This window comes from Ranitomeya imitator, chromosome 2, assembly GCF_032444005.1.
Source record: "Ranitomeya imitator isolate aRanImi1 chromosome 2, aRanImi1.pri, whole genome shotgun sequence".
In the NCBI taxonomy this organism is placed as follows: domain Eukaryota; kingdom Metazoa; phylum Chordata; class Amphibia; order Anura; family Dendrobatidae; genus Ranitomeya; species Ranitomeya imitator.
Window position 1 is genome coordinate 633,782,325 of NC_091283.1, and position 25,503 is coordinate 633,807,827.

A 25,503-nucleotide genomic window follows, 5' to 3' on the forward strand; every position below is an offset into this window, starting at 1 on the left:
CATGAGCACCAAATTGTTTTTAAAGTACACATAATTTTAGAGGTATACATATTAAATGTTAAGTTTTAGAGTCTAGTGGCTGGCTATGCTGGGTCATTAACCAAATGCAGACACCTTTTTTTCATGTGTTGGTCCAGTCTGGTTTTGGAAGTGTTGAGGGAATTTAGTGAGTGATAACCATGATCGGGGGTGGAGGGGCACAAGCTCTACAACACAGGAGTCATATGTGAAAGGCAGCTTTAATTCTGTCAGAATTCATCTTCACACATCGCCATCAGTTCACTTTCTCAAAGTATTCTCTAGATCCATCTGGACTCGGCTTAATCTGGAAGGGAGAAGAGGACACATGAGACAAAAATAAGCAGGCCCCCTCCACATTCCCAGAGCTCGGAGGCGGATCTCTGAGGCTCCCCCCTCCACATTCCCAGAGCTCGGAGGCGGATCTCTGCGGCTCCCCCCTCCACATTCCCAGAGCTCGGAGGCGAATCTCTGCCGCTCCCCCCTCCACATTCCCAGAGCTCGGAGGCGGATCTCTGCGGCTCCCCCCTCCACATTCCCAGAGCTCGGAGGCGGATCTCTGCGGCTCCCCCCTCCACATTCCCAGAGCTCGGAGGCGGATCTCTGCCGCTCCCCCCTCCACATTCCCAGAGCTCGGAGGCGGATCTCTGCGGCTCCCCCCTCCACATTCCCAGAGCTCGGAGGCGGATCTCTGCCGCTCCCCCCTCCACATTCCCAGAGCTCGGAGGCGAATCTCTGCCGCTCCCCCCTCCACATTCCCAGAGCTCGGAGGCGGATCTCTGCGGCTCCCCCCTCCACATTCCCAGAGCTCGGAGGCGAATCTCTGCGGCTCCCCCCTCCACATTCCCAGAGCTCGGAGGCGAATCTCTGCCGCTCCCCCCTCCACATTCCCAGAGCTCGGAGGCGGATCTCTGCGGCTCCCCCCTCCACATTCCCAGAGCTCGGAGGCGGATCTCTGCGGCTCCCCCCTTCACATTCCCAGAGCTCGGAGGCGGATCTCTGCGGCTCCCCCCTTCACATTCCCAGAGCTCGGAGGCGGATCTCTGCGGCTCCCCCCTTCACATTCCCAGAGCTCGGAGGCGGATCTCTGCGGCTCCCCCCTCCACATTCCCAGAGCTCGGAGGCGGATCTCTGCCGCTCCCCCCTCCACATTCCCAGAGCTCGGAGGCGGATCTCTGCGGCTCCCCCCTCCACATTCCCAGAGCTCGGAGGCGAATCTCTGCCGCTCCCCCCTCCACATTCCCAGAGCTCGGAGGCGGATCTCTGCATCTCCCCCCTCCACATTCCCAGAGCTCGGAGGCGGATCTCTGCATCTCCTTCCTCCACAATTCCCAGAGCTCGGAGGCGGATCTCTGCATCTCCTTCCTCCAGATTCCCAGAGCTCGGAGGCGGATCTCTGCGGCTCCCCACTCCACATTCCCAGAGCTCGGAGGCGGATCTCTGCATCTCCCCCCTCCACATTCCCAGAGCTCGGAGGCGGATCTCTGCATCTCCTTCCTCCACAATTCCCAGAGCTCGGAGGCGGATCTCTGCATCTCCTTCCTCCAGATTCCCAGAGCTCGGAGGCGGATCTCTGCCGCTCCCCCCTCTACATTCCCAGAGCTCGGAGGCGGATCTTTGCAGCTCCCCCTTCTACATTCCCAGAGCTCGGAGGCGGATCTCTGCGGCTCCTTCCTCCACAATTCCCAGAGCTCGGAGGCGGATCTCTGCATCTCCTTCCTCCACAATTCCCAGAGCTCGGAGGCGGATCTCTGCATCTCCTTCCTCCACAATTCCCAGAGCTCGGAGGCGGATCTCTGCGGCTCCCCCCTCCACATTCCCAGAGCTCGGAGGCGGATCTCTGCGGCTCCCCCCTCCACATTCCCAGAGCTCGGAGGCGGATCTCTGCGGCTCCCCCCTCCACATTCCCAGAGCTCGGAGGCGGATCTCTGCATCTCCCCCCTCCACATTCCCAAAGCTCGGAGGCGGATCTCTGCGGCTTCCCCCTCCACATTCCCAGAGCTCGGAGGCGGATCTCTGCGGCTCCCTCCTCCACATTCCCAGAGCTCGGAGGCGGATCTCTGCATCTCCTTCCTCCACAATTCCCAGAGCTCGGAGGCGGATCTCCGCGGCTCCCCCCTCCACATTCCCAGAGCTCGGAGGCGGATCTCTGCATCTCCCCCCTCCACATTCCCAGAGCTCGGAGGCGGATCTCTGCGGCTCCCCCCTCCACATTCCCAGAGCTCGGAGGCGGATCTCTGCATCTCCTTCCTCCACAATTCCCAGAGCTCGGAGGCGGATCTCTGCATCTCCCCCCTCCACATTCCCAGAGCTCGGAGGCGGATCTCTGCATCTCCCCCCTCCACATTCCCAGATCTCGGAGGCGGATCTCTGCATCTCCCCCCTCCACATTCCCAGATCTCGGAGGCGAATCTCTGAGGCTTCCCCCTCCACATTCCCAGAGCTCGGAGGCGGATCTCTGCATCTCCCCCCTCCACATTCCCAGATCTCGGAGGCGGATCTCTGCATCTCCCCCCTCCACATTCCCAGAGCTCGGAGGCGGATCTCTGCATCTCCTTCCTCCACAATTCCCAGAGCTCGGAGGCGGATCTCTGCCGCTCCCCCCTCCACATTCCCAGAGCTCGGAGGCGGATCTCTGCCGCTCCCCCCTCTACATTCCCAAACTCGGGTGGCTTCCTCAAACATTGCTTCACTTCCTTAACATTTTCAAGACCTCTGCTGGTGAAAATGAAAACTAAATATGTTTAGGGGCAGAAAACCCATGCTAAACTCTGGAGACTGAGCCGCACACGATGCTGTGATACCATACTAATAAGTCAGCATACACATTATAAGAGCAGCATCACTTGATGGATAACAACGAGCAGATAATCCAGAGTGTGACAAAAGCCAGATGAGTTCATATAATGATCCAACATGACATATCAAGTCCAACAGCAAGCAGAGACATGAGCATTAAAAAGATAGCAGGGTAGTACTGGAAGCAGATGGAGGATACGTACTGTGGGTGAGTGGGGAGTCCAATTGGCAGGACAGACCTCCCCATGTGTCTCTACATACTGGAAGGCTTTGACCAATCGCAGCGTCTCTTCCACACTCCGCCCCACAGGAAGATCGTTCACGCTCATGTGCCGCACAATTCCATTGGGATCAATTATAAAGAGTCCCCTGGAAAAGGGAGATTATATATATATATATATATATATATAAAAAAATACACACACAAACACATTATGTTCACATTATATATGCACACAATATATACAAACAAAATATATACACCCATTATGTTATATACATATATATATACACACACGCACATATACATACATACACAGTCCTCATAAAAAATTACAGAAACACTTAAACAACACAATAGTCACAGTTCACACTGTGCTGCCAACAATATGTCCGGGATCCTGTGGAGGATATCTTTATCATACCCACTATTTACACCAATTTGTCATGAACAGGGGTTGTTTGATTGCCCCTGGTTCCTTCTGAAGGGGATTTATCTATATCCCACTTCCGGTTTGGAACTTGCAGCTCTCTGATGTCCTTTCTACCCTCAGGTCAGATTAGGTTCTGCACCTAGGGTAATTAGTCACCAGAAAAACTGCCTGCTATGTACTGGCTATTGGGCACGCTGCAGCGAGGGCAATATAACTACTCCCACTCAGGCAGGAACAATAATTATCAACGACGCCGTCACTACAAAGATTCCCAATCACACAGAACAAAGTATGCTGCCACCAGCTCAGATTTTCACCAAAGGTTAACGGGTCTGCAGCCAACCCAAATCAGTAGCGTAATTCACCTCAGAAGAAGCGACAGTTCGTATAGAGTATGAAGAGACAAGCTAGTAAAATTATATATTTTACTCCATAAAAGATAGGCAGTATTTACAAAAATATTAAAAGGATATTATAAAGAAGACAAAACATGTGTATATACAATTACAAATAAAAAGGGATTAACGGTGAAGATTGACTTACAATTCTTTCATATCATTCAATGGTATGCCGTATGCTGGCTGGAGGAGGGGACCTTCCACACTTATTCTCAGGTCAGATTGCTCAGCCTGTCGTAGCTGAATTCCCCGGCAAAAGACACTGCAAGAATCCTGCTACACACAGATATTCCCTGCCTAAAGCTCAGGCACGCCCCCTGTGGTGACATCACTTAGAAGCTGAAACCTCCTCTTTACTTACAATATGAAGACTTTTTTTTACGCATAAATTGCGGTGTGAACCTCACATAAGTACGACACGATGCTCATGATGTTCCTCACGTCAGGGGCATTATTTAAATGTAAATACGGAGCCATTACATTAACTGCTTAAGGAGAAATCCACACTTTGCACTCGTTGCGCCTAGCTGCTCGCACTTTCCGTGGGTGATAGGTCTACCGCTGGACATCCGGAATATGTAATTTGTTTATTTCTAGCCCAAATCGGTGCTGCGATATATAACTTTAATCAAACAAAGAAACTCATGGCTTACACCAGTTCCAACTAGTACTAGATTGGAGGAGGGAGGGGTAGTGTGCACAGAGCCTGGTATTTGCAGGGAAAGTAATAAAAATTCTTCTTCACACACACAGGCAGCCAACAGAGAGAAAAGAGAGGGGGGGGGGGGGTCGGAATAGCCTGCAGTGTCTTGTAGAGCTAGGCAGATACTCAAACATGGCACATTCACATTATCGTGACAATATACAGGTGCTTCTCACAAAATTAGAATATCATCAAAAAGTTAATTTATTTCAGTTCTTCAATACATGAAGTGAATCTCGTATATTCTATAGATTCTATTTCACGTGTTTGTTTCTGTTAATGTTGATTATGGCTTACAGCCAATGAAAACCGAAAAGACATTATCTCAGTAAATTTTAATATTTTATAACACCAGCTTGAAAACATGATTTTAAAATCCAAAATGTTGGCCTACTGAAATGTTCAGTAAATTCAGTAGTTGGTCGGGCTCCTTTTGCATCAATTACTGCATCAATGCTGCGTGGCATGGAGGCGATCAGCCTGTGGCTGCTGAGGGGTTATGGAAGCCCATGTTGCTTTGATAGCAGCCTTCAGCTCATCTGCATTGTTGGTTTTGGCGTCTCATCTTCCTCTTGACAATACTCCATACGTTCTCTATGGGGTTAAGGTCAGATCAGTTTGCTGGCCAATCAAGCACAGTGATACTGTTGTTTTTAAATCAGGTATTGGCACTTTTGGCAGTGTGGACTGGTGCCAAGTCCTGCTGGAGAATAAAATTTCCATCTCCAAAAAGCTTGTCGGCAGAGGGAAGCATGAAGAGCTCTAAAATTTACTGGTAGACGGCTGACTTTGGTCTTGATAAAACACAGTGGACCTACACCAGCAGATGACATGGCTCCCCAAACCATCACTTATTGTGGAAACTTCACACTAGACCCTGGAAATCAAGGTGCCAGAGTCTGGAGGAAGAGTGGAGAGACAGACAATCCAAGCTCCTGGAGGTCTGCTGGTATAGGTGTACTGTGTTTTATCAAGACCAAAGTCAGCGCTGTTGTCTACTAGGAATTTTAGAGCACTTCATGCTTCCCTCTGCAGACAAGGTTTTTGAAGATGGAAATGTCATTCTCCAGCAGGACTTGGCACCTGTCCACATTGCCAAAAAGTACCAATACCTGGTTTACAAACAACAGCATCACTGTGCTTTATTGGCCAGCAAACTCGGCTGACCTTAACCCCATAGAGAATCTATGGGGTATTGTAAAGAGGAAAAGGAGACACCAGACCCCACAATGCAGACCAGATGAAGGCTGCTTTCAAAGCAACCTGGGCTTCCATAACACCTCAGCAGTGCCACAGATTGATCGCCTCCATGCCACGACGCATTGATGCCAAAGGAGCCTCGACCAAGTATTGAGTGCATTTACTGAACATACATTTCAGTAGGCCAACATTCCGGATTTTAACAATTTTTTCAAGCTGGTATGATAAAGTATTCTAATTTACTGAGATAACAACTTTTGGGCTTTTACTGGATGTAAGCCATAAACATCAACATTAACAGAAATAAACACTTGAAATGAGATCGCTCTGTTTGGGGTGACCACAGACCATTTCTCTGTGCTCATCCTTTTTGGCTGTAGTTTTGGTCACTTTTGCATTGCTCTCACCCCTAGACATACAGCAGCATGAGGTGGTGTCTACAACCCACAGAAGTTGCTCAGGTAGTGCAGCTCATCCAGGATGGCACATCAAGGCTAGCTGTGGCAAGTAGGTTAGCTGTGTTTGTCAGCACAGTGTCCAGAGCATGGAGACAGGCCAGGAGATGTGGAGGGGGCCATAGGAGGGCAACAACCCAGCAGCATGATCACTACTTTCTCCTTTGTGCAAGGAGGAACAGGAGGAGCAGTGCCAGAGCCCTGCAAAATAACCTCCAGCGGGCCACTAACATCCATGTGTCTGCTCAAACTGTCAGAAACAGATTCCATGAGGGTGGTATGAGGGCTAGATAATGCCAAGATTGAAAGATTTCGACATTGGTGCCCTGTGCTCTTAACAGAAAAGAGCAGGTTCACACTGAGCATGTGATAGAGTCTGGAGACGCCGAGACCGTTCTGCTGCCTGCAACATCCTCCAGCATGACCGGTTTGACAGTGGGTCAGTAATGGTGTGAGGAGGCAATTATTTGGAGGGCCCTCCATGTGTTAGCCAGAGGTATCCTGACTGCAATTAGGTACGGGATAAGACCCTCAGATCCATTGTAAGACCATATACAGGAGCAATGGGCCCCGGGTTCCATCTGATGAACGACAATAGACGGCCTCATGTGGCTGAAGTGTGTCAGCAGTTTCTGTATGATGAAGGCATTGATGCTATAGACTGGCCTGTCATGATCCCAATGGCAGGGGATCACAAAAGGACAAGCACAAAAACAAAACAAGCTCTAGGGTGATGGAACCTGAGCTGACCGCGATCCTGAACCTAAACACACAACTAGCAGTAGCCGGGGAACGTGCCTACGATGATTCCTAGACGTCTCGCGCCAGCCGAAGGATTAACTTCCCCTATCAGAAGAAACACAGACCTCACTTGCCTCCAGAGAAACACCCCACAGAAATAGCAGCCCCCCACATGTAATAACGTTGAAATGAGAGGAAAGCACATACGTAGTTATGAAAATAGAATCAGCAAAAATGAGGCCCGCTAAAGCTAGATAGCAGAGAATACAAAAGTGAACTGCGCGGTCAGCGAAAAACCCTTCAAAAAACCATCCTGAAATTACTTGAACTCATGTGCCAACTCATGGAACATGAGGAGTAATTTCAGCCCACTAGAGCAACCAGCAGCAAGGAATCACATATCTGCAAGCTGGACTAAGACAAAAATTAAGCAAAACGTGGAACAGGAAAATCAAAACTTAGCTTGTCCTGAAGATAACAGACGCAGGGAGCAGAGGTAAAAAGACACGCTGATTACATTGATAGCCGGCGAGGAAATGACAAAAAAGCTAGGTTAAATAGGAAACTCCCATATCCTGATAGAACAGGTGGACACCAGAGACCGCAGAGAACACAAGTCACCCAGTACCATCAGTAACCCCCAGAGGGAGCCCAAAAACAGAACTCACAACAGTACCCCCCCTTGAGGAGGGGTCACCGAACCCTCACGAGAACCACCAGGATGAGCCCTATGAAAAGCACGGACCAAATCTGCAGCATGAACATCAGAGGCAATCACCCAAGAATTATCCTCCTGACCATAACCCTTCCACTTGACCAAATACTGGAGTTTCCGTCTGGAAACACGAGAATCCAAGATCTTCTCCACAACATACTCCAATTCACCCTCCACCAGCACCGGAGCAGGAGGCTCAAGCGAAGGAACAACAGGTACCTCATACTTCCGCAACAACGACCGATGGAACACATTATGAATAGCAAACGATGCCGGGAGATCCAAACGAAACGACACAGGGTTAAGAATTTCCAAGATCCTATAGGGACCGATGAACCGAGGCTTGAACTTAGGAGAAGAGACCTTCATAGGAACAAAACGAGAAGACAACCACACCAAGTCCCCAACAAGAAGTCGAGGACCCACGCGGCGACGGCGATTAGCAAACTGCTGAGCCCTCCCCTGGGACAACTTCAAATTGTCCACCACATGACTCCAAATCCGATGCAACCTATCCACCACCATGTCCACTCCAGGACAATCAGAAGGCTCCACCTGACCAGAGGAAAAACGAGGATGAAACCCCGAATTACAAAAGAAAGGAGAAACCAAGGTAGCAGAACTAGCCCGATTATTAAGGGCAAACTCGGCAAGCGGCAAAAAGGTAGCCCAGTCATCTTGATCAGCAGAAACAAAACACCTTAAATAAGTTTCTAAAGTCTGATTAGTTCGTTCCGTCTGGCCATTCGTCTGGGGATGGAATGCAGACGAAAAGGACAAATCAATGCCCATCTTAGCACAGAACGTCCGCCAAAATCTAGACACAAACTGGGATCCCCTGTCAGAAACGATGTTCTCTGGAATGCCATGCAAACGAACCACGTTTTGAAAAAACAGAGGGACCAACTCAGAGGAGGAAGGTAACTTAGGCAAGGGTACCAGATGAACCATCTTAGAAAAGCGGTCACACACAACCCATATGACGGACATTTTTTGAGAGACAGGGAGATCCGAAATAAAGTCCATGGAAATGTGCGTCCAAGGCCTCTTCGGGATAGGCAAAGGTGACAACAATCCACTGGCCCGAGAACAGCAAGTCTTAGCCCGAGCGCAAACTCCACAAGACTGCACGAAAGAACGCACATCCCTCGACAAGGAAGGCCACCAAAAAGACCTGGCCACCAAGTCTCTAGTACCAAATATTCCAGGATGACCTGCCAACACAGAAGAATGGACCTCGGAGATGACTCTACTGGTCCAATTATCCGGAACAAACAGTCTTTCCGGCGGACAACGATCAGGTTTATCCGCCTGAAACTCCTGCAAAGCACGTCGCAAGTCTGGGGAGACAGCCGACAAAATCACCCCATCCCTAAGGATACCAGTGGGCTCAGAATTTCCAGGGGAGTCAAGCACAAAACTCCTAGAAAGAGCATCCGCCTTCACATTCTTTGAACCAGGCAGGTATGAAACCACAAAATTGAAACGGGAGAAAAACAGTGACCAACGAGCCTGTCTAGGATTCAGACGCTTGGCAGACTCCAGGTACATCAGATTTTTGTGATCAGTCAAGACCACCACACGATGTCTAGCACCCTCAAGCCAATGACGCCACTCCTCAAATGCCCACTTCATGGCCAAAAGCTCCCGATTACCAACATAATTCCGTTCAGCGGGCGAAAATTTTCTAGAAAAGAACGCACATGGCTTCATCACTGAGCCATCGGAGCTTCTCTGTGACAAAACCGCCCCCGCTCCGATCTCGGAAGCATCAACCTCAACCTGAAAAGGAAACGACGTATCTGGCTGACGCAACACAGGAGCAGAAGAAAACCGGCGCTTAAGTTCCTGAAAGGCCTCCACAGCCGCAGGAGACCAATCAGTAACATCAGCACCCTTTTTAGTCAAATCCGTCAAAGGCTTAACAACACTAGAAAAATTTGTTATGAAGCGACGATAAAAATTAGCAAAGCCTAAGAACTTCTGTAGACTCTTAAGAGATTTAGGCTGCGTCCAGTCACAAATAGCCTGAACCTTGACGGGATCCATCTCAATAGTAGAAGGGGAAAAAATATACCCCAAAAAAGAAATCTTCTGGACTCCAAAGAGACATTTAGACCCTTTTACAAACAAAGAATTGGCCCGCAGGACCTGAAACACCTTCCTGACGTGCTGAACATGAGACTCCCAGTCATCAGAAAAAAACAAAACATCATCCAAATACACGATAATAAATTTATCCAGATATTCACGGAAAATATCGTGCATAAAAGACTGGAAGACAGAAGGAGCATTAGAAAGTCCAAAAGACATCACCAAATACTCGAAATGGCCCTCAGGCGTATTAAATGCGGTTTTCCATTCATCACCCTGCCTTATCCGCACAAGATTATACGCACCCCAAAGATCAATCTTAGTGAACCATTTAGCCCCCTTAATGCGAGCGAACAAATCAGTCAACAATGGCAAAGGATACTGATATTTGACTGTAATCTTATTCAAAAGACGATAATCTATGCAAGGCCTCAAGGAACCATCTTTTTTGGGTCCGGCTATACTGTCATGATCCCAATGGCAGGGGATCACAAAAGCACAAGCACAAAAACAAAACAAGCTCTAGGGTGATGGAACCTGAGCTGACCGCGATCCTGAACCTAAACACACAACTAGCAGTAGCCGGGGAACGTGCCTACGATGATTCCTAGACTGTCATGATCCCAATGGCAGGGGATCACTAAAGGACAAGCACAGATACAAACAAGCTCTAGGGCGATGGAACCTGAGCTGACCGCGACCCTGAACCTAACACACAAATAAAAGTAGCCGGGGAACGTGCCTACGATGATCCTAGACGTCTTGCTCCAGCCAAAGATCTAACTTCCCCTATTAGAAGAAACACAGACCTCTCTTGCCTCCAGAGAAATCCCCCACAGAAATAGCAGCCCCCCACATATAATGACGGTGAAATGAGAGGAAAGCACATACGCAGTATGAAAACAGTTTCAGCAAAATGAGGCCCGCTAAAGCTAGATAGCAGAGGATACAAAAGAGAACTGCGCGGTCAGCGAAAAACCCTTCAAAAAACCATCCTGAAATTACTTGAACTCATGTGCCAACTCATGGTACATGAGGAGCAATTTCAGCCCACTAGAGCAACCAGCAGCAAGAATCACATATCTGCAGGCTGGACTAAAAACCAAATAAAGCAAAACACCAAAACAGGAAAATCCAAACTTAGCTTGACCAGAAGGTTCTAGGAGCAGGGAGCAGAGGTAACAAGACACACTAGATACATTGATAACCGGCGAGGAAATGCCAGCAAAGCCAGGTTAAATAGGAAACTCCCATATGCTGATGGAACAGGTGGAACCCAGAAACCCAGGAAAGACAAGTCACCCAGTACCATCAGCAACCACCAGAGGGAGCCCAAAAACAGAACTCACAACACTAGACGTCTCGCGCCAGCCGAAGGATTAACTTCCCCTATCAGAAGAAACACAGACCTCACTTGCCTCCAGAGAAACACCCCACAGAAATAGCAGCCCCCCACATGTAATAACGGTGAAATGAGAGGAAAGCACATACGTAGTTATGAAAATAGAATCAGCAAAAATGAGGCCCGCTAAAGCTAGATAGCAGAGGATACAAAAGTGAACTGCGCGGTCAGCGAAAAACCCTTCAAAAAACCATCCTGAAATTACTTGAACTCATGTGCCAACTCATGGAACATGAGGAGTAATTTCAGCCCACTAGAGCAACCAGCAGCAAGGAATCACATATCTGCAAGCTGGACTAAGACAAAAATTAAGCAAAACGTGGAACAGGAAAATCAAAACTTAGCTTGTCCTGAAGATAACAGACGCAGGGAGCAGAGGTAAAAAGACACGCTGATTACATTGATAGCCGGCGAGGAAATGACAAAAAAGCCAGGTTAAATAGGAAACTCCCAAAACCTGATGGAACAGGTGGACACCAGAGACCGCAGAGAACACAAGTCACCCAGTACCATCAGTAACCACCAGAGGGAGCCCAAAAACAGAACTCACAACACTGGCCTATCTATTCCCCAGACCTGAATCCAATTGTGCACATCTAGGACATCATGTCTCGTTTCATCCACCGCCACGTTGCACCACATTTGAATGATGCTTTAATCCAGGTCTGGGAGGAGGAACATGTCCAGGTGTTGTATGAAGGCCATACAGGTACGTGGAGGTCACACATACTAGTGAGCATTATTTTCTCGTCTTGAGTCATTTCCACTGAAGTTGGATCCACCTGTAATTTGATTTTCCACTTTGATTTTGCGAATCATTCAAAATCCAGAGACCTCCATGGGATATTAATTCTGATTTACTTTGATCATTTTAATGCTTTGTTGTTCTCAATGCATTCCACTATGTAATGAGTAAAGATCTGCAACTGGAATATTTCATTGTGATCTCTAGAATGTGGGGCAGTAGTATTCCCTTTATTTTTTGGGGCAATATAATATATCATTCACATTTATATTGTACATTTTAGTGTGTGCATATATACAGTCATAGCCCCGAAAGTGTTTGTACCATTGAAATTGTTCCAGAGAAAGGAAGTATTTTTCCCAGAAACATTTTTGTTTCTAAAAATGTTTTGTTATATACATATATTTCCTTTGTGTGTATTGGAACAGCACAAGAGGGAATAAAAGTCAAAATGGACATAACTACACACAAAAACCCCCAAATGGGTTGGAGAAAATTGTTGGCACCTTTCCAAAATTGAGGGCAAACAACTTTTGCTTTAACTCCTTAACGACCGCCGATACGCCTTTTAACAGCGGCAGTTAAGGGTACTTAAACCACAGCGCAGTTAATTAATGGCGCTGTGGAAAAAGTGAATAGCACCCCCCAGAGTCGGATTTTCTCTGAGGTCTCAGTTGCCGGGGGTAGCCGAGACCCCAGAGAACATGATTCGGGGTTTGTTTTTTTTACTGACCCCTGGGTTGCGATCGCCGGTAATTAACCGTTTACCGGCGATCGCAAAAAAAAATTAAAAAATTCCCATTTAATTTCTCTGTCCTCCGATGTGATTGCACATCAGAAGACAGAGAAATGGGGTCCCCGATAGCCCCCCGATACTCACGTCTCCCCCGGTGCTCCTCGTGGCTCCCGATGGGCGCCGCCATTTTGCTCCAGCCAAAAAATGGCGGGCGCATGAACAGTGCGCTCGCCGGCTGGCACCCGGAAGATCTTTGGGGTCTCGGCTGCCGGGGGTAGCCGAGACCCCAAAGGACATGATCGGGGTCGGTTTTTACCGACCCCTGTTTCGCGATCGCCGGTAATTAACTGTTTACCGGTGGCCGCAAAAAAAAAAAAAAAAAAAAGCAATGTAATTCTCTGTCCTCTGATGTGATCACACATAGGGGAATTCGGGGACCCCGTTATACTTACCGGTGTCCCTGGGTCCTCCTGCATCCTCTCCTGCCCGCCGGCTTCTTCATCTGGTAAGAAAATGGCGGGCGTATACGCAGTGTGCACTGCGTATACGCCCGCCATGATGTGCCGGCCGGCAGGAGAGAGGAGTTGAGGCTAAATTTAGGGTTGGGGTTAATGTTAGGGTTAATGTTAGGGTTAGAATTGGGGCTAAATTTTGGGTTAGGGTTAGGTTTCTTTCACACTTGCGTCGGTACGGGGCCGTCGAAATGCGTCGGCTCGACGTACCGACGCACGTTGTGAAAATTGTGCACAACGTGGGCAGCGGATGCAGTTTTTCAACGCATCCGCTGCCCAGTCTATGTCCTAAGGAGGAGGGGGTGGAGTTATGGCCACGCATGGAAATGGCCGACGCGACGTCCAAAAAAAACGTTACATTGAACTTTTTTTGTGACGACGGTCTGCCAAAACAAGTCTATTGGCAAAAAAACGCATCCTGCGGGCACATTTGCAGGATCCTTTTTTTTTGTCCAAAATGACAGATTGCGACGGATGCCACACGACGCAAGTGTGAAAGTAGCCTTAGGGCTAGGGTTAGGGTTGGGGCTTAAGTTAGGGTTAGGGCTAGGGTTCTGGCTAAAGTTAGGGCTAGGGTTAGGGTTGGGGCTAAAGTTAGGGCATGGGTTAGGGTTGGGGCTAAATTTAGGGTTAGGGCTAGGGTTGGGGCTAAAGTTCGGGTTAGGGCTAAGGTTCTGGCTAAAGTTAGGGCTAGGGTTGCGGCTAAAGTTAGGGTTAGAGTTGGGATTAGGGTTGGTATTAGGGTTAGGGTTGGCATTATGGTTACGTTTGGGATTAGGGTTAGGTTTGGGATTAGGGTTAGGGGTGTATTGGGATTAGGGTTGAGATTAGGATTAGGGGTGTGTTGGATTTAGGGTTTTGATTAGGGTTATGGTTAGGGTTGAGATTAGGGTTGTTTTGGGGTTAGGGTTGTGATTATCATTAGGGTTGTGATTAGGATTATGCATCAGGTTGGGATTAGGGTTAGGGGTGTGTTGGGGTTAGGGTTAGAGTAAGAATTGGGGGGTTTCCACTGTTTAGGTACATCAGGGGGTCTCCAAACACGACAGCCAATATTGCGCTCAAAAAGTCAAATGGTGCTCCCTCCCTTCTGAGCTCTGCCGTGCGCCCAAACAGTGGTTTACCCCCACATATGGGACATCAGCGTCCTCGGGATAAATTGGACAACAACTTTTGGGGTCCAATTTCTCCTGTTACCCTTGTAAAAATAAAAACTTGGGGGCTAAAAAAAAACTTTTATTTTCACGACTCTGCATTATAAACTTCTGTGAAGCACTTGGGCATTCAAAGTTCTCACCACACATCTAGATAAGTTCCTTGGGGGGGTCTAGATTCCAAAATGGTGTCACTTGTGGGCATTTTTTTTACTGTTTAGGCACATCAGGGGCTCTCCAAACGCGACATGGCGTCTGATCTCAATTCCAGCCAATTCTACATTGAAAAAGTAAAACGGCGCTCCTTCTCTTCGAAGCTCTGCCGTGCGCCCAAACAGTGGTTTACCCCCACATGTGTTATCGGTGTATTCAGGAGAAATTGCACAACAACATTTATGGTTAAATTTCTGTTTTAACACTTTTTTTATTCAAATAAATTTTTATTAAGAATAACAAGATAAATGACATGTTACATTCTTATTTTCAATACAAAGCTTTTCCCCTTCCTTCAAACATTCCCCTTCAATCCCACCCCCCCCCCAACCCCACCCAACAAAGCAGCTTACCTTGGTTAGCACTTCCATCATTAGACCAATATACTATCTAATCCCTCAGCCAATAATATAAGCCACATTTAACATTACCATTAATTAGGAACCTTAATTAACTCTCCCTCTATAATACCCCTATCCCATAGCAATCCACGGAGACCACATTTTATTGAACATTTCGATTTTCCCTCTTTTTTTATAAAACCCCTTTTCCAGTGTCAGGCCCTGCTTCACATACTGGAGGAACTCTCCTCTTGACGGCGGTTCTTCCCTAATCCAATTTCGAGCTATTACCTTCCTAGCCATGTATAACAATCTGGCAATAGCTATCTTTAGGTTGTTATCCACTCCAATCTCATCCACACATCCCAACAAGCAGACAACTGGATCCCTTGGCACCTTACATCCATACGCACCTTCCATACGACTCAAAACTACCACCCAAAAAGCAGCCAGTCTCGGACACGTCCACATCATATGGAGTATATCAGCATCTGCAGTTTTACACCTCGGGCATTCAGAATCATCACGCAAACCAGCCTTATATAGCACCATCGGTGACTTATAAACCCTGTGTATCACATAGAGCTGTGACAGTCTATATGGTTCGCTCAGTGACAATCGTGGGACCCATTCTAGCACCGACTCCCAAGTCTCATTCTCCATTGGACGCAGATCCCTCTCCCACTTAGCTCTCGCCTTTATTGGAAACCCCAATAGGAAAGTGTGCAACAGATCCCTATACAGAGTGGATATGACTCCCCCAGTCGTCCCTTCATTACACACATACTCCAGTACTATATCCCTCTGAATTCCAATACCTCCGTTTCTACTCTGAGCTCCAAAAGCATCCCTCATCCGCAAATACCGATACTCCCCACAGTCCCAAGACCAAATTCCGCCTGTAATTGGGAAAATGATTTCAATTCACCTCGCTCAATTATTTGATACACGTATTGAATCCCTTTGACCTGCCATTCTGTCAGTACCCCCAGTGCCTCAAACTCCTGTAAGTTGCTGTTATGCCATAGCGGTGAGAATCTAGTCAAATCCGTGACCCCCCGTATATGTCTCAGCCTACCCCACAGCCTGCGTATCAACAACACAGTCGGGTATAATTTCCCCAGATTCTGTTTTAACACTTGTGAAAATAAAAAAAATGGTTCTGAAGTAAAATGTTTGCAAAAAAAAAGTTAAATGTTCATTTTTTCCTTCCACATTGTTTCAGTTCCTGTGAAACACCTGAAGGGTTAATAAACTTCTTGAATGTGGTTTTGAGCACCTTGAGGGGTGCAGTTTTTAGAATGGTGTCACACTTGGGTATTTTCTATCATATAGACTCCTCAAAATGACTTCAAATGAGAGGTGGGCCCTAAAAAAAATGGTGTTGTAAAAATGAGAAATTGCTGGTCAACTTTTAACCCTTATAACTCCCTAACAAAAAAAAATTTTGTTTCCAAAATTGTTCTGATGTAAAGTAGACATGTGGGAAATGTTATTTATTAACTATTTTTTGTGATATATCTCTCTGATTTAAGGGCATAAAAATAAAGTTTGAAAATTGCAAAATTTTATAAATTTTCGCCATATTTCCGCTTTTTTAATAATCGCAAGTAATATCGAAGAAATGTTACCACTAACATGAAGTACAATATGTCACGAAAAAACAATCTCTGAATCAGCGGGATCTGTTAAAGCGTTCCAGAGTTATAACCTCATAAAGTGACAGTGGTCAGAATTGTAAAAATTGGCCTGGTCATTAAGTACCAAATTGGCTCTGTCACTAAGGGGTTAAGGCTACTTTCACACATGCGTTTTTTGCTGTCCGTCGTGGTGCAGCAAAATGACGTATCGATGGACGTTACGAAAATAGGTAAAAACATGTGCAACGGATCCAGTGTAATGACGGATGTGTCGTACACAAATTCCGGGAATTAAATGTCCGGTGACGAGTGAGGGAGACAGACTTTGTTTTCCCAGAAATTAAAATCCTTCCGGGCATGCTCAGAGTTGAAAAACTGGATCTGTCGCTGGATTCCTGTGTGTGACGGTCAGCGACGGATCCTGCGTTCATAGGTTTCCATTATAGCCGACGACGGACAGCGCAGGATGCGTCGCTGACCGATTTTCCGACGTGCAGAAAAACCGTTCCTATGAACATTTTCTTTGCACGATGGACCGCTATTTCACGACGGATCCAATGCACGACGGATGCGACAGATGGACATCCGTCACAATCCGTCACTAATACAAGTCTATGGGAAAATGCAGGATAGTCTGGTGAATAAGCTGCCCCAATCAAGCTGCAAAGAAATTCAAGCTGTCCTACAGGCTCAGTTCATACAGACACTGATGCACCCATCTGTCGACATTTGAATGAAATGTAACGCTATAGCAGGACAGCCAGAACACCACTGATGACACAGACATAAAATTAGCAGGAGCTTGCCAAAATCTACGCAAGCCAAAATCTTCTGAGAAAGCATCTTCTGGACAGATGAGACCAAAGGTAGAGCTTTTTTGTAAAGTGTAATTCCACCGTTTACCAAAAATGGAATAAAGCCTACAAAGAAAAGAACACAGTACCTACAGGCAAATACGGAGGAGGCTCAAAGATGTTTTGGGGTCGTTTTGCTGCCTTTGGCACTGGGTGCCTTGACTGTGTGCAAGGCATCATGAAATCTAAAGATTATCAAAGGATTTTGGGCGGCAATGTAGCGCCCAGTGTCACAAAGCTGGGTTTGCATCCTAGTTCAGCAAGAAAATGACCCTAAACGTACTTCAAGGAGCCCCCAGAAATGGATGGAAACAAAGCGCTGGAGAGTTCTTATGTGTAAGCAATGAGTCCGGATCTAAATCCCATTGATCATCTGTGGAGAGAGCTTACTATTGCTGTTGGGAGAAGACGCCTTCAAATATGACAGACCTAGAGTAGTTTGCAAAACAAGAGTGCTCCAAAATTCCAGCTGAGAGGTGTAAGAAGCTTATTTATAGGAAGAGATTGATTGCAGTTATTTCAGATGGTGCAACCAAATATTAAATTGTGGTGCCAACAACCTTGACCTGCCAATTTTGGGGATATTGTGTGAAATTATGTCCAATTTGCTTATTTCCCTTTGGTTTTTTTTGTTCCAATAACACAAAGGAAATCCACATGTGTAACTGCAATAACCTGTGAGAAATACTTTTATTTGCTGTAACATTTTCAAGGGTGCCAATACTTTGAGATCACTGTATACAGTGGGGAAAAGTAGTATTTGATCCACTGCAGATTTTGCAAGTTTTCCCACCTACAAAGAATATAGAGGTCTGTAATTTTTATAATAGGTGCACTTCACCTGTGAGAGACAGAATCTAACAATAAAATCCAGAAAATCACATTGTATCCTACAATAAAAATTACAGACCTCTCCATTCTGTGTAGGAGGGAAAACCTGCAAAGTCGGCAGTGGATCAAATACTTATTTTACACAGTGTATATACAGCCGCTTCTTACAAAATTAGAATATCATCAAAAAGTTAATTTCAGTTCTTCAATACAAAAAGTGAAACTCATTATACAGAGTCATTACAGAGTGATCTATTTCACGTGTTTATTTCTGTTAATATTGATAATTATGGCTTACAGCCACTGAAAACCCAAGAGTCATTATCTCAGTAAATTGATTCCCAAGCATGGAATATGTATATACCCCCGATACAGTTACTGCAAACTCCACGATAACCGACTACTCGCTGCCACTACAAGCCGTGTTTTATACAGGCTGACCGGAGGCCTGGTTCTGGTAGTGTATGGCTTCAGCGTGCGGGTTACAGAACAAAAGGAACAGAACTATTTTATATTTAATCCAGAACGATAGGCCGTATTTCTTTAAAAAAAAAACTGAAGATTTTTCAAAGGGCACAAAATAAGAGTAAATAGTTACATAAGATAAAACAGGATATATGTACCGTATTTATTTGGGGAATTATCTGTGTTTGTGGGCGGGTTAAATCAGGGCATTACTGCCCTCACTAGCATATAGGGCCCAGTGAGCAGAGGGGGCCTGCAGCGGGCCCCCATCTTCATCTCACAGGGTCCCACCGGTGTATGACATCATTGTCATTCGCCGGCGAGTACGAGCTTGAAATAGATGGAGGGGATGGACCACAGCCAGGTAAGAACGTTTTTTTTTTTTAATTGAACCCTAAGCAGCAATGTTTGGGTGGCAGGATGGAGATACATAGTGCAGGATCATGGGGCAGGATGGAGACACATGGGGCAGGATGGAGACACATGGGGCAGGATCACTATTACCTGTACACTATACACTATATACAGAGCTCCTGTGTATAATGTCACTGGTGATCACTATTACCTGTACACTATATACAGAGCTCCTGTGTATAATGTCACTGGTGATCACTGTATTACCTGTACACTATATACAGAGATCCTGTGTATAATGTCACTGGTTATCACTGTATTACCTGTACACTATATACAGAGCTCCTGTGTATAAGGTCACTGGTGATCACTGTATTACCTGTACACTATATACAGAGATCCTGTGTATAATGTCACTGGTGATCACTGTATTACCTGTACATTATATACAGATCTCCTGTGTACAATGGCACTTATGGTATATAGTATACATATGGTATATAGTATTCTGGGTTTGTTTGGTTTTTTTTATTAATGATCAGTATTGTAGTATTCGGTCACTATGTGGTGGTAAGATGTGGTCTTGTCATGGTGTGGCGGTATTTCTCCCTGGTATGTGATATTATTGGTCATTTTAAAAATTGAAAAATAAAAATATACTTAAAGAGTATTAGATATTTTAATAAATGTTTAATAAGTTAGAGTACAGTAGGGCCCAGCCAAAAGAGTCCTTCTCGTGGTGGTGGATTAAAACAATCTTTTGGCCAAAACAAAAGCTTCTGGCTATATATGTGATCTGGTGACTTTATAATTAGGCAGAAAGACAGGATCATCTGCCGCCGAGATCGTGAATGCCAAACAGTGTGTTTTCTGCCGGGTGCTCGGGTTCGACATATTGCAGATCGGATAGACAGATTGTTGGGTGGAGCTGGAGAAGACCCAGTGGTCATGGTACACAAGTACCAATGACAAAGTCAGAGGGAGGTGGAAGGTCCTTAAGAATGATTTTAGGGAACTAGGAGAGAAGCTGAAGGCTCGGACCTCCAAGATGGCCTTTTCAGAAATACTGCCAGTGCCACGAGCGTCACTAGATGGGCAACGGGAGCTCAGGGAGATAAATTAGTGGCTTGGAAATTGGTGCAGGAAGGAAGGGTTTGGGTTCATGGAGAACTGAGACGACTTCTCTGTCAGCTACAGGCTCTACTGTAGGGATGAGCGGCACCTCAATGGGGAGGGTGCAGCTGTACTTGGGGAAAAAATGGTCAGATGCATGGAGGAACTTTCAATCTAGGATCTGGGGGAGGTGGAGTAGTTGTGCTAATAAGGGGAAAGATAGAGTAGACAGAGAGAGGGAGGCAGTTGGGGTCAATTTAGGTGGGGCTGGGACATGCAAGTAAAGTAAGGAGTTGAGTAGGAGTAACAAATGTACTAATAGTATTAAATGTCTGCCGGCAAATGCAGGAAGTATTGAAAACAAAATGAATGAACTGGAGACTATTAGGACGGCCACAGAATACGATGTGGTGGGCATTACGGAAACCTGGCTGACGAGAGCCATGACTGGGTAAGAAACGTAGAGAGTTACGCTACATTTAGGAAGGACAGGAAATGCAGAAAAGGCGGAGGGGAGCGCATCTTCCTAAAATCCACATTACAACCTGTGCTCAATGACATTGGGGGAGTTATAGCAATGTGGGGTCAGTATGGGTAAATGTACATGGGGGCGGCAATAATGGAAAGCTGATAATTGGAGATTGCTACAAGCCTCATAATATAGAGGAACAGGGTCCGAAGCTAACCCAACACAACAGTAGCGTATTTCCCTTCAGAAGACTTAGGGTACGGTTTAGAACAGGAGAACGAACTAATATTAAATATTATATTCCATAAAAATTAGGCAGTGCTTTATAAAAAATATTTTATAAAGATGTTACAAATGAGACAATTGCAAATATGTACACGGGTAATTATAACATAAAGGGAATAAAGGAGAAAAGATAACACTCACATGTTCAAAGCATGGCAGGCCGCCAGGCTAGGGCAGTTTTCCATACGTCCCATCTCATGGGATGTACTCAGCTCTTCCAGGAAAATAGGACAAGAAGTCAGGAAGAAATCTGTGCTGGGGAAGCCTGCCACAAACTTAAAAACCTTAAGGCTGTGACATCACAGAAAGGCTGGCTTATCCAGACCCTCCTCTCTCTACATTCTGAGTACTTCATTGGTCACTCATCAAAGTGACCAATGACCTTCTGACAGCAAAACGTAATGGTGACCACTCTCTGCTCATTCTTCTCGACCTTTCTGCAGCTTTTGACACTGTTGACCACCCTCTCCTTCTCTCTAGGCTCCAGTCACTAGGCATTAAGGACACTGCTCTCTCCTGGTTCTCCTCCTACCTTTCTGACCGCTCCTTCAGTGTTCTGTTCTCTGGCTCCACTTCATCTCCTCTTCCTCTCACTGTTGGGGTACCTCAGGGCTCAGTCCTTGGCCCCCTTCTGTTCTCTCTCTACACGGCCCCAATTGGACAGACCATCAGATTAGGCTTTCAGTACCATCTTTATGCCGACGACACACAACTATATACGTCATCCCCTGACCTTACCCCCGCTGTACTACAGAACGCCACTGACTGTCTGTCCGCAGTCTCCAACATCATGTCCGCTCTCTATCTGAAACTCAACCTCTCCAAAACTGAACTTCTTCTGCTCCCGCCTTCTACTAACCTCCCTAAATCTGACATTTCCCTCTCCGTGGGTGGCACCATAACACCCCGGCAGCAGGCGCGCTGTCTGGGTGTTATGTTTGACTCCGATCTCTCCTTCACCTCCCATATACAATCTCTTGCCCGCTCGTGCCGCTTACACCTAAAGAACATCTCTAGAATCCGCCTTTTTCTCACCATGGAGACAGCTAAAACCCTCACTGTCACCCTGATCCACTCCCGCCTGGACTACTGTAACGCTCTATTAATTGGCCTCCCCCTCACTCGACTTTCCACTCTCCAGTCCATCCTTAATGCAGCAGCCAGGGTCGTCCATCTGGCTAATCGTTACTCGGACGCGTCCGCTCTTCGCCAGTCGTTACACTGGCTACCCATTCATTACAGGATACAATTCAAAGTACTTTTTCTCACCCACAAAGCTCTCCACAGTGCGGCACCCCCTTACATCTCCTCCCTCATCTCTATCTATCAGCCTAACAGACCACTGCGCTCTGCAAATGACTTTCGATTAACCTCTGCACTAATCCGTACCTCCCACTCCCGACTCCAAGACTTCTCCCGTGCTGCGCCAATCCTCTGGAATGCTCTACCCCAAGATATTAGGACCATCCATAATTTGAATAGTTTTAGGCGCTCGCTGAAAACACTTGTTCAGAGCGGCCTATCACGTTCACTAATCAAAGTTATGTTATGTTTGTGTGTGTGTAGCCCATTCACTATCCCCATCTATTCCCCAACCCCTGAAGATGGCTGGACCATGATTGTAAATACATCATTGTAAATACACACCTGTACTTTGCATCTCCCCCTCCTCATTGTAGATTGTAAGCTCTCACGAGCAGGGTCGTCTTATTTTGCTTTAATTATTGTATTGTTAACGTTGTTACTTATGACTTTTGTGTTTGAAACTGTTAAACTGTAAAGCGCTGCGGAATATGTTGGCGCTATATAAATAAAGATTATTATTTACTTCAATCTTAAATTTATCTACTTGCTATAACTTCGCTACAAAACATGTCATAGTCCTAACAAACCCATCATGCATCTCGGATTAACGTGAGCATTCTAATGAGATCAAATATGTCCTATCTGGGATACATATTTACAGAGAAAACCCTACTTCTTTACCAGACGGAGTTAGAAGCCCGAGTTTCCAGGGATGGGTAGATACACCGAGTGGGAATACGAATATATATTTTCGTGTTCTTATCGTAAACATGGTGCATAATAGTGTACAAAAACCAAACAAAGAATCTTTCATGGATTTCTGGAAAATTTTAAACAGTTCTCTGCAGTACTCTGCTAGAGGAGATTTGAGCCTAGTCGTAAATTCCTTTCGGCAATAAAACCTCTCTTCCCCATACATTGGCAAAGCAGCTCTTGGCTGAGTGAAAGGGAAGGAATTTGAAGCTACAAACTGTTGCAGCATCACTCCAAGAAGGGGGGCTTAGCCCACGCAGGCTAGCAAGAAAACTAACATGATATTTCATACCATATCGTGACAGGGGCGGCAATAATGGAAAGCTGATAATTGGAGTTTGCTACAAGCCTCCTACTATAGAGGAACAGGAGGGAATGCTGCAAAAAGGCAGCAAACAGTAACAGGGCTCTTATAATGGGGGGATTCTGACTATCCAGACCTTCAATGGGACATAGAATCTTCTGCTGGATCTGGTCCGGTCACATAGGCCAGGGGAGGTAATCTGCTGGATCTGGTCCTGTCACATAGGCCAGGGGAGGTAATCTGCTGGATCTGGTCCTGTCACATAGGCCAGGGGAGGTAATCTGCTGGATCTGGTCGTCTCACATAGGCCAGGGGAGGTAATCTGCTGAATCTGGTCCTGTCACATAGGCCAGGGGAGGTAATCTGCTGAATCTGGTCCTGTCACATAGGCCAGGGGAGGTAATCTGCTGGATCTGGTCCTCTCATATAGGCCAGGGGAGGTAATCTGCTGAATCTGGTCCTGTCACATAGGCCAAGGGAGGTAATCTGCTGGATCTGGTCCTGTCACATAGGCCAGGGGAGGTAATCTGCTGGATCTGGTCCTGTCACATAGGCCAGGGGAGGTAATCTGCTGGATCTGGTCCGGTCACATAGGCCAGGCGAGGTAATCTGCTGGATCTGGTCCTGTCACATAGGCCAGGGGAGGTAATCTGCTGGATCTGGTCCTGTCACATAGGCCAGGGGAGGTAATCTGCTGGATCTGGTCCTGTCACATAGGCCAGGGGAGGTAATCTGCTGAATCTGGTCCTGTCACATAGGGGAGGTAATCTGCTGAATCTGGTCCTGTCACATAGGCCAGGGGAGGTAATCTGCTGAATCTGGTCCTGTCACATAGGTCAGGGGAGGTAATCTGCTGAATCTGGTCCTGTCACATAGGCCAGGGGAGGTAATCTGCTGAATCTGGTCCTGTCACATAGGCCAGGGGAGGTAATCTGCTGGATCTGGTCCTGTCACAAAGACCAGATACAGTCTCAGATCTACAGGTCAGGGAGCATTCGGGAAGCAGTGACCATAACATGGCAAGCTTCAATGTCATTTTCAATCAAACATTCAATAGGGGAAATGTCAAAACCTGGAACTTTAGGAAAACCGATTTCAACAAATGAAGGGAAGAGCTTAATCGTGTAGACTGGGCCCAAGTCCTGGTAACTGGGGATAACGAACATAAATGGGGCATGTTTAAGGAAATACTTCTAGACTCCTGCAGAAAACGTATACCCTCAGGTAATAAAATGTCAAGGAATAAAAAGAAACCATTATGGATGAATAAGACAGTACAAAGAATAATAAGACAAAAACAAAGGGCAGTCAGAATTCTGAAGGCAGAGAATACTGAAATAGCATTTCAAGAGTATAAAGATCAAAATAAGAAATGTAAAAAGAGAAATCAAACTGCAAAGTTACAGTATGTACAGAGAGATAAATCACTAATGACATTAAAATAAATCCCCAAAATTGCATAAATACATCAATTCCAAAAAGAAAAAAAAGATGGTATCCGCCCCTTAAACGACAACAAGATAATAGTAGAGGACAAAGAAAAGGCTGAGATATTAACCCCTTAAGGTACCTTCACACTGAACGATATCGCTAGCGATCCGTGACGTTGCAGCGTCCTGGATAGCGATATCGTTCAGTTTGACACGCAGCAGCGATCAGGATCCTGCTGTGATGTCGTTGGTCGCTGGGGAAAGTCCAGAACTTTATTTGGTCGCTGGCTCTCCCGCTGACATCGCTGAATCGGCGTGTGTGACGCCGATTCAGCAATGTCTTCGCTAGTAACCAGGGTAAACATCGGGTTACTAAGCGCAGGGCCGCAGGGTACTTAATGACCGGGCCAATTTTTGCAATTCTGTCCACTGTCACTTTATGAGGTTATAACTCTGGAATCCCGCTGATTCTGAGACTGTTTTTTCGTGACATATTGTACTTCATGTTAGTGGTAACACTTCGTCGATATTACTTGCGATTATTTATGAAAAAAATGGAAATATGGCAAAAATTTTAAAAATTTTGCAATTTTCAAACTTTGAATTTTTATGCCCTTAAATCAGAGAGATATGTGACACAAAATACTTAATAAGTAACATTACCCACATGTCTACTTTATATCAGCACAATTTTGGAAACAACATTTTATTGTTAGGAAGTTATAAGGGTTAAAAGTTGACCAGCGATTTGTCATTTTTACAACAAAATTTACAAAACCATTTTTTTTAGGGACCATCTCACATTTAAAGTCACTTTGAGG

General features: G+C 46.1%; 1 protein-coding gene across 1 annotated transcript in view; it reads right to left on the minus strand.

Moving 5' to 3' along the window:
• Window positions 1-220: 220 nt before the first annotated feature.
• Window positions 221-25,503, minus strand: part of PRDX3 (peroxiredoxin 3) — a 54,822-nt gene continuing 29,539 nt past the window's right edge. The window contains exons 6-7 of the mRNA XM_069752649.1: window positions 3,021-3,186; window positions 221-325 (exon numbers count right to left, since the gene is read on the minus strand). Coding sequence (XP_069608750.1) covers window positions 275-325; window positions 3,021-3,186 — 217 coding nt within the window. The 3' untranslated portion in view covers window positions 221-274. The remainder of the gene's footprint in view (window positions 326-3,020; window positions 3,187-25,503) is intronic.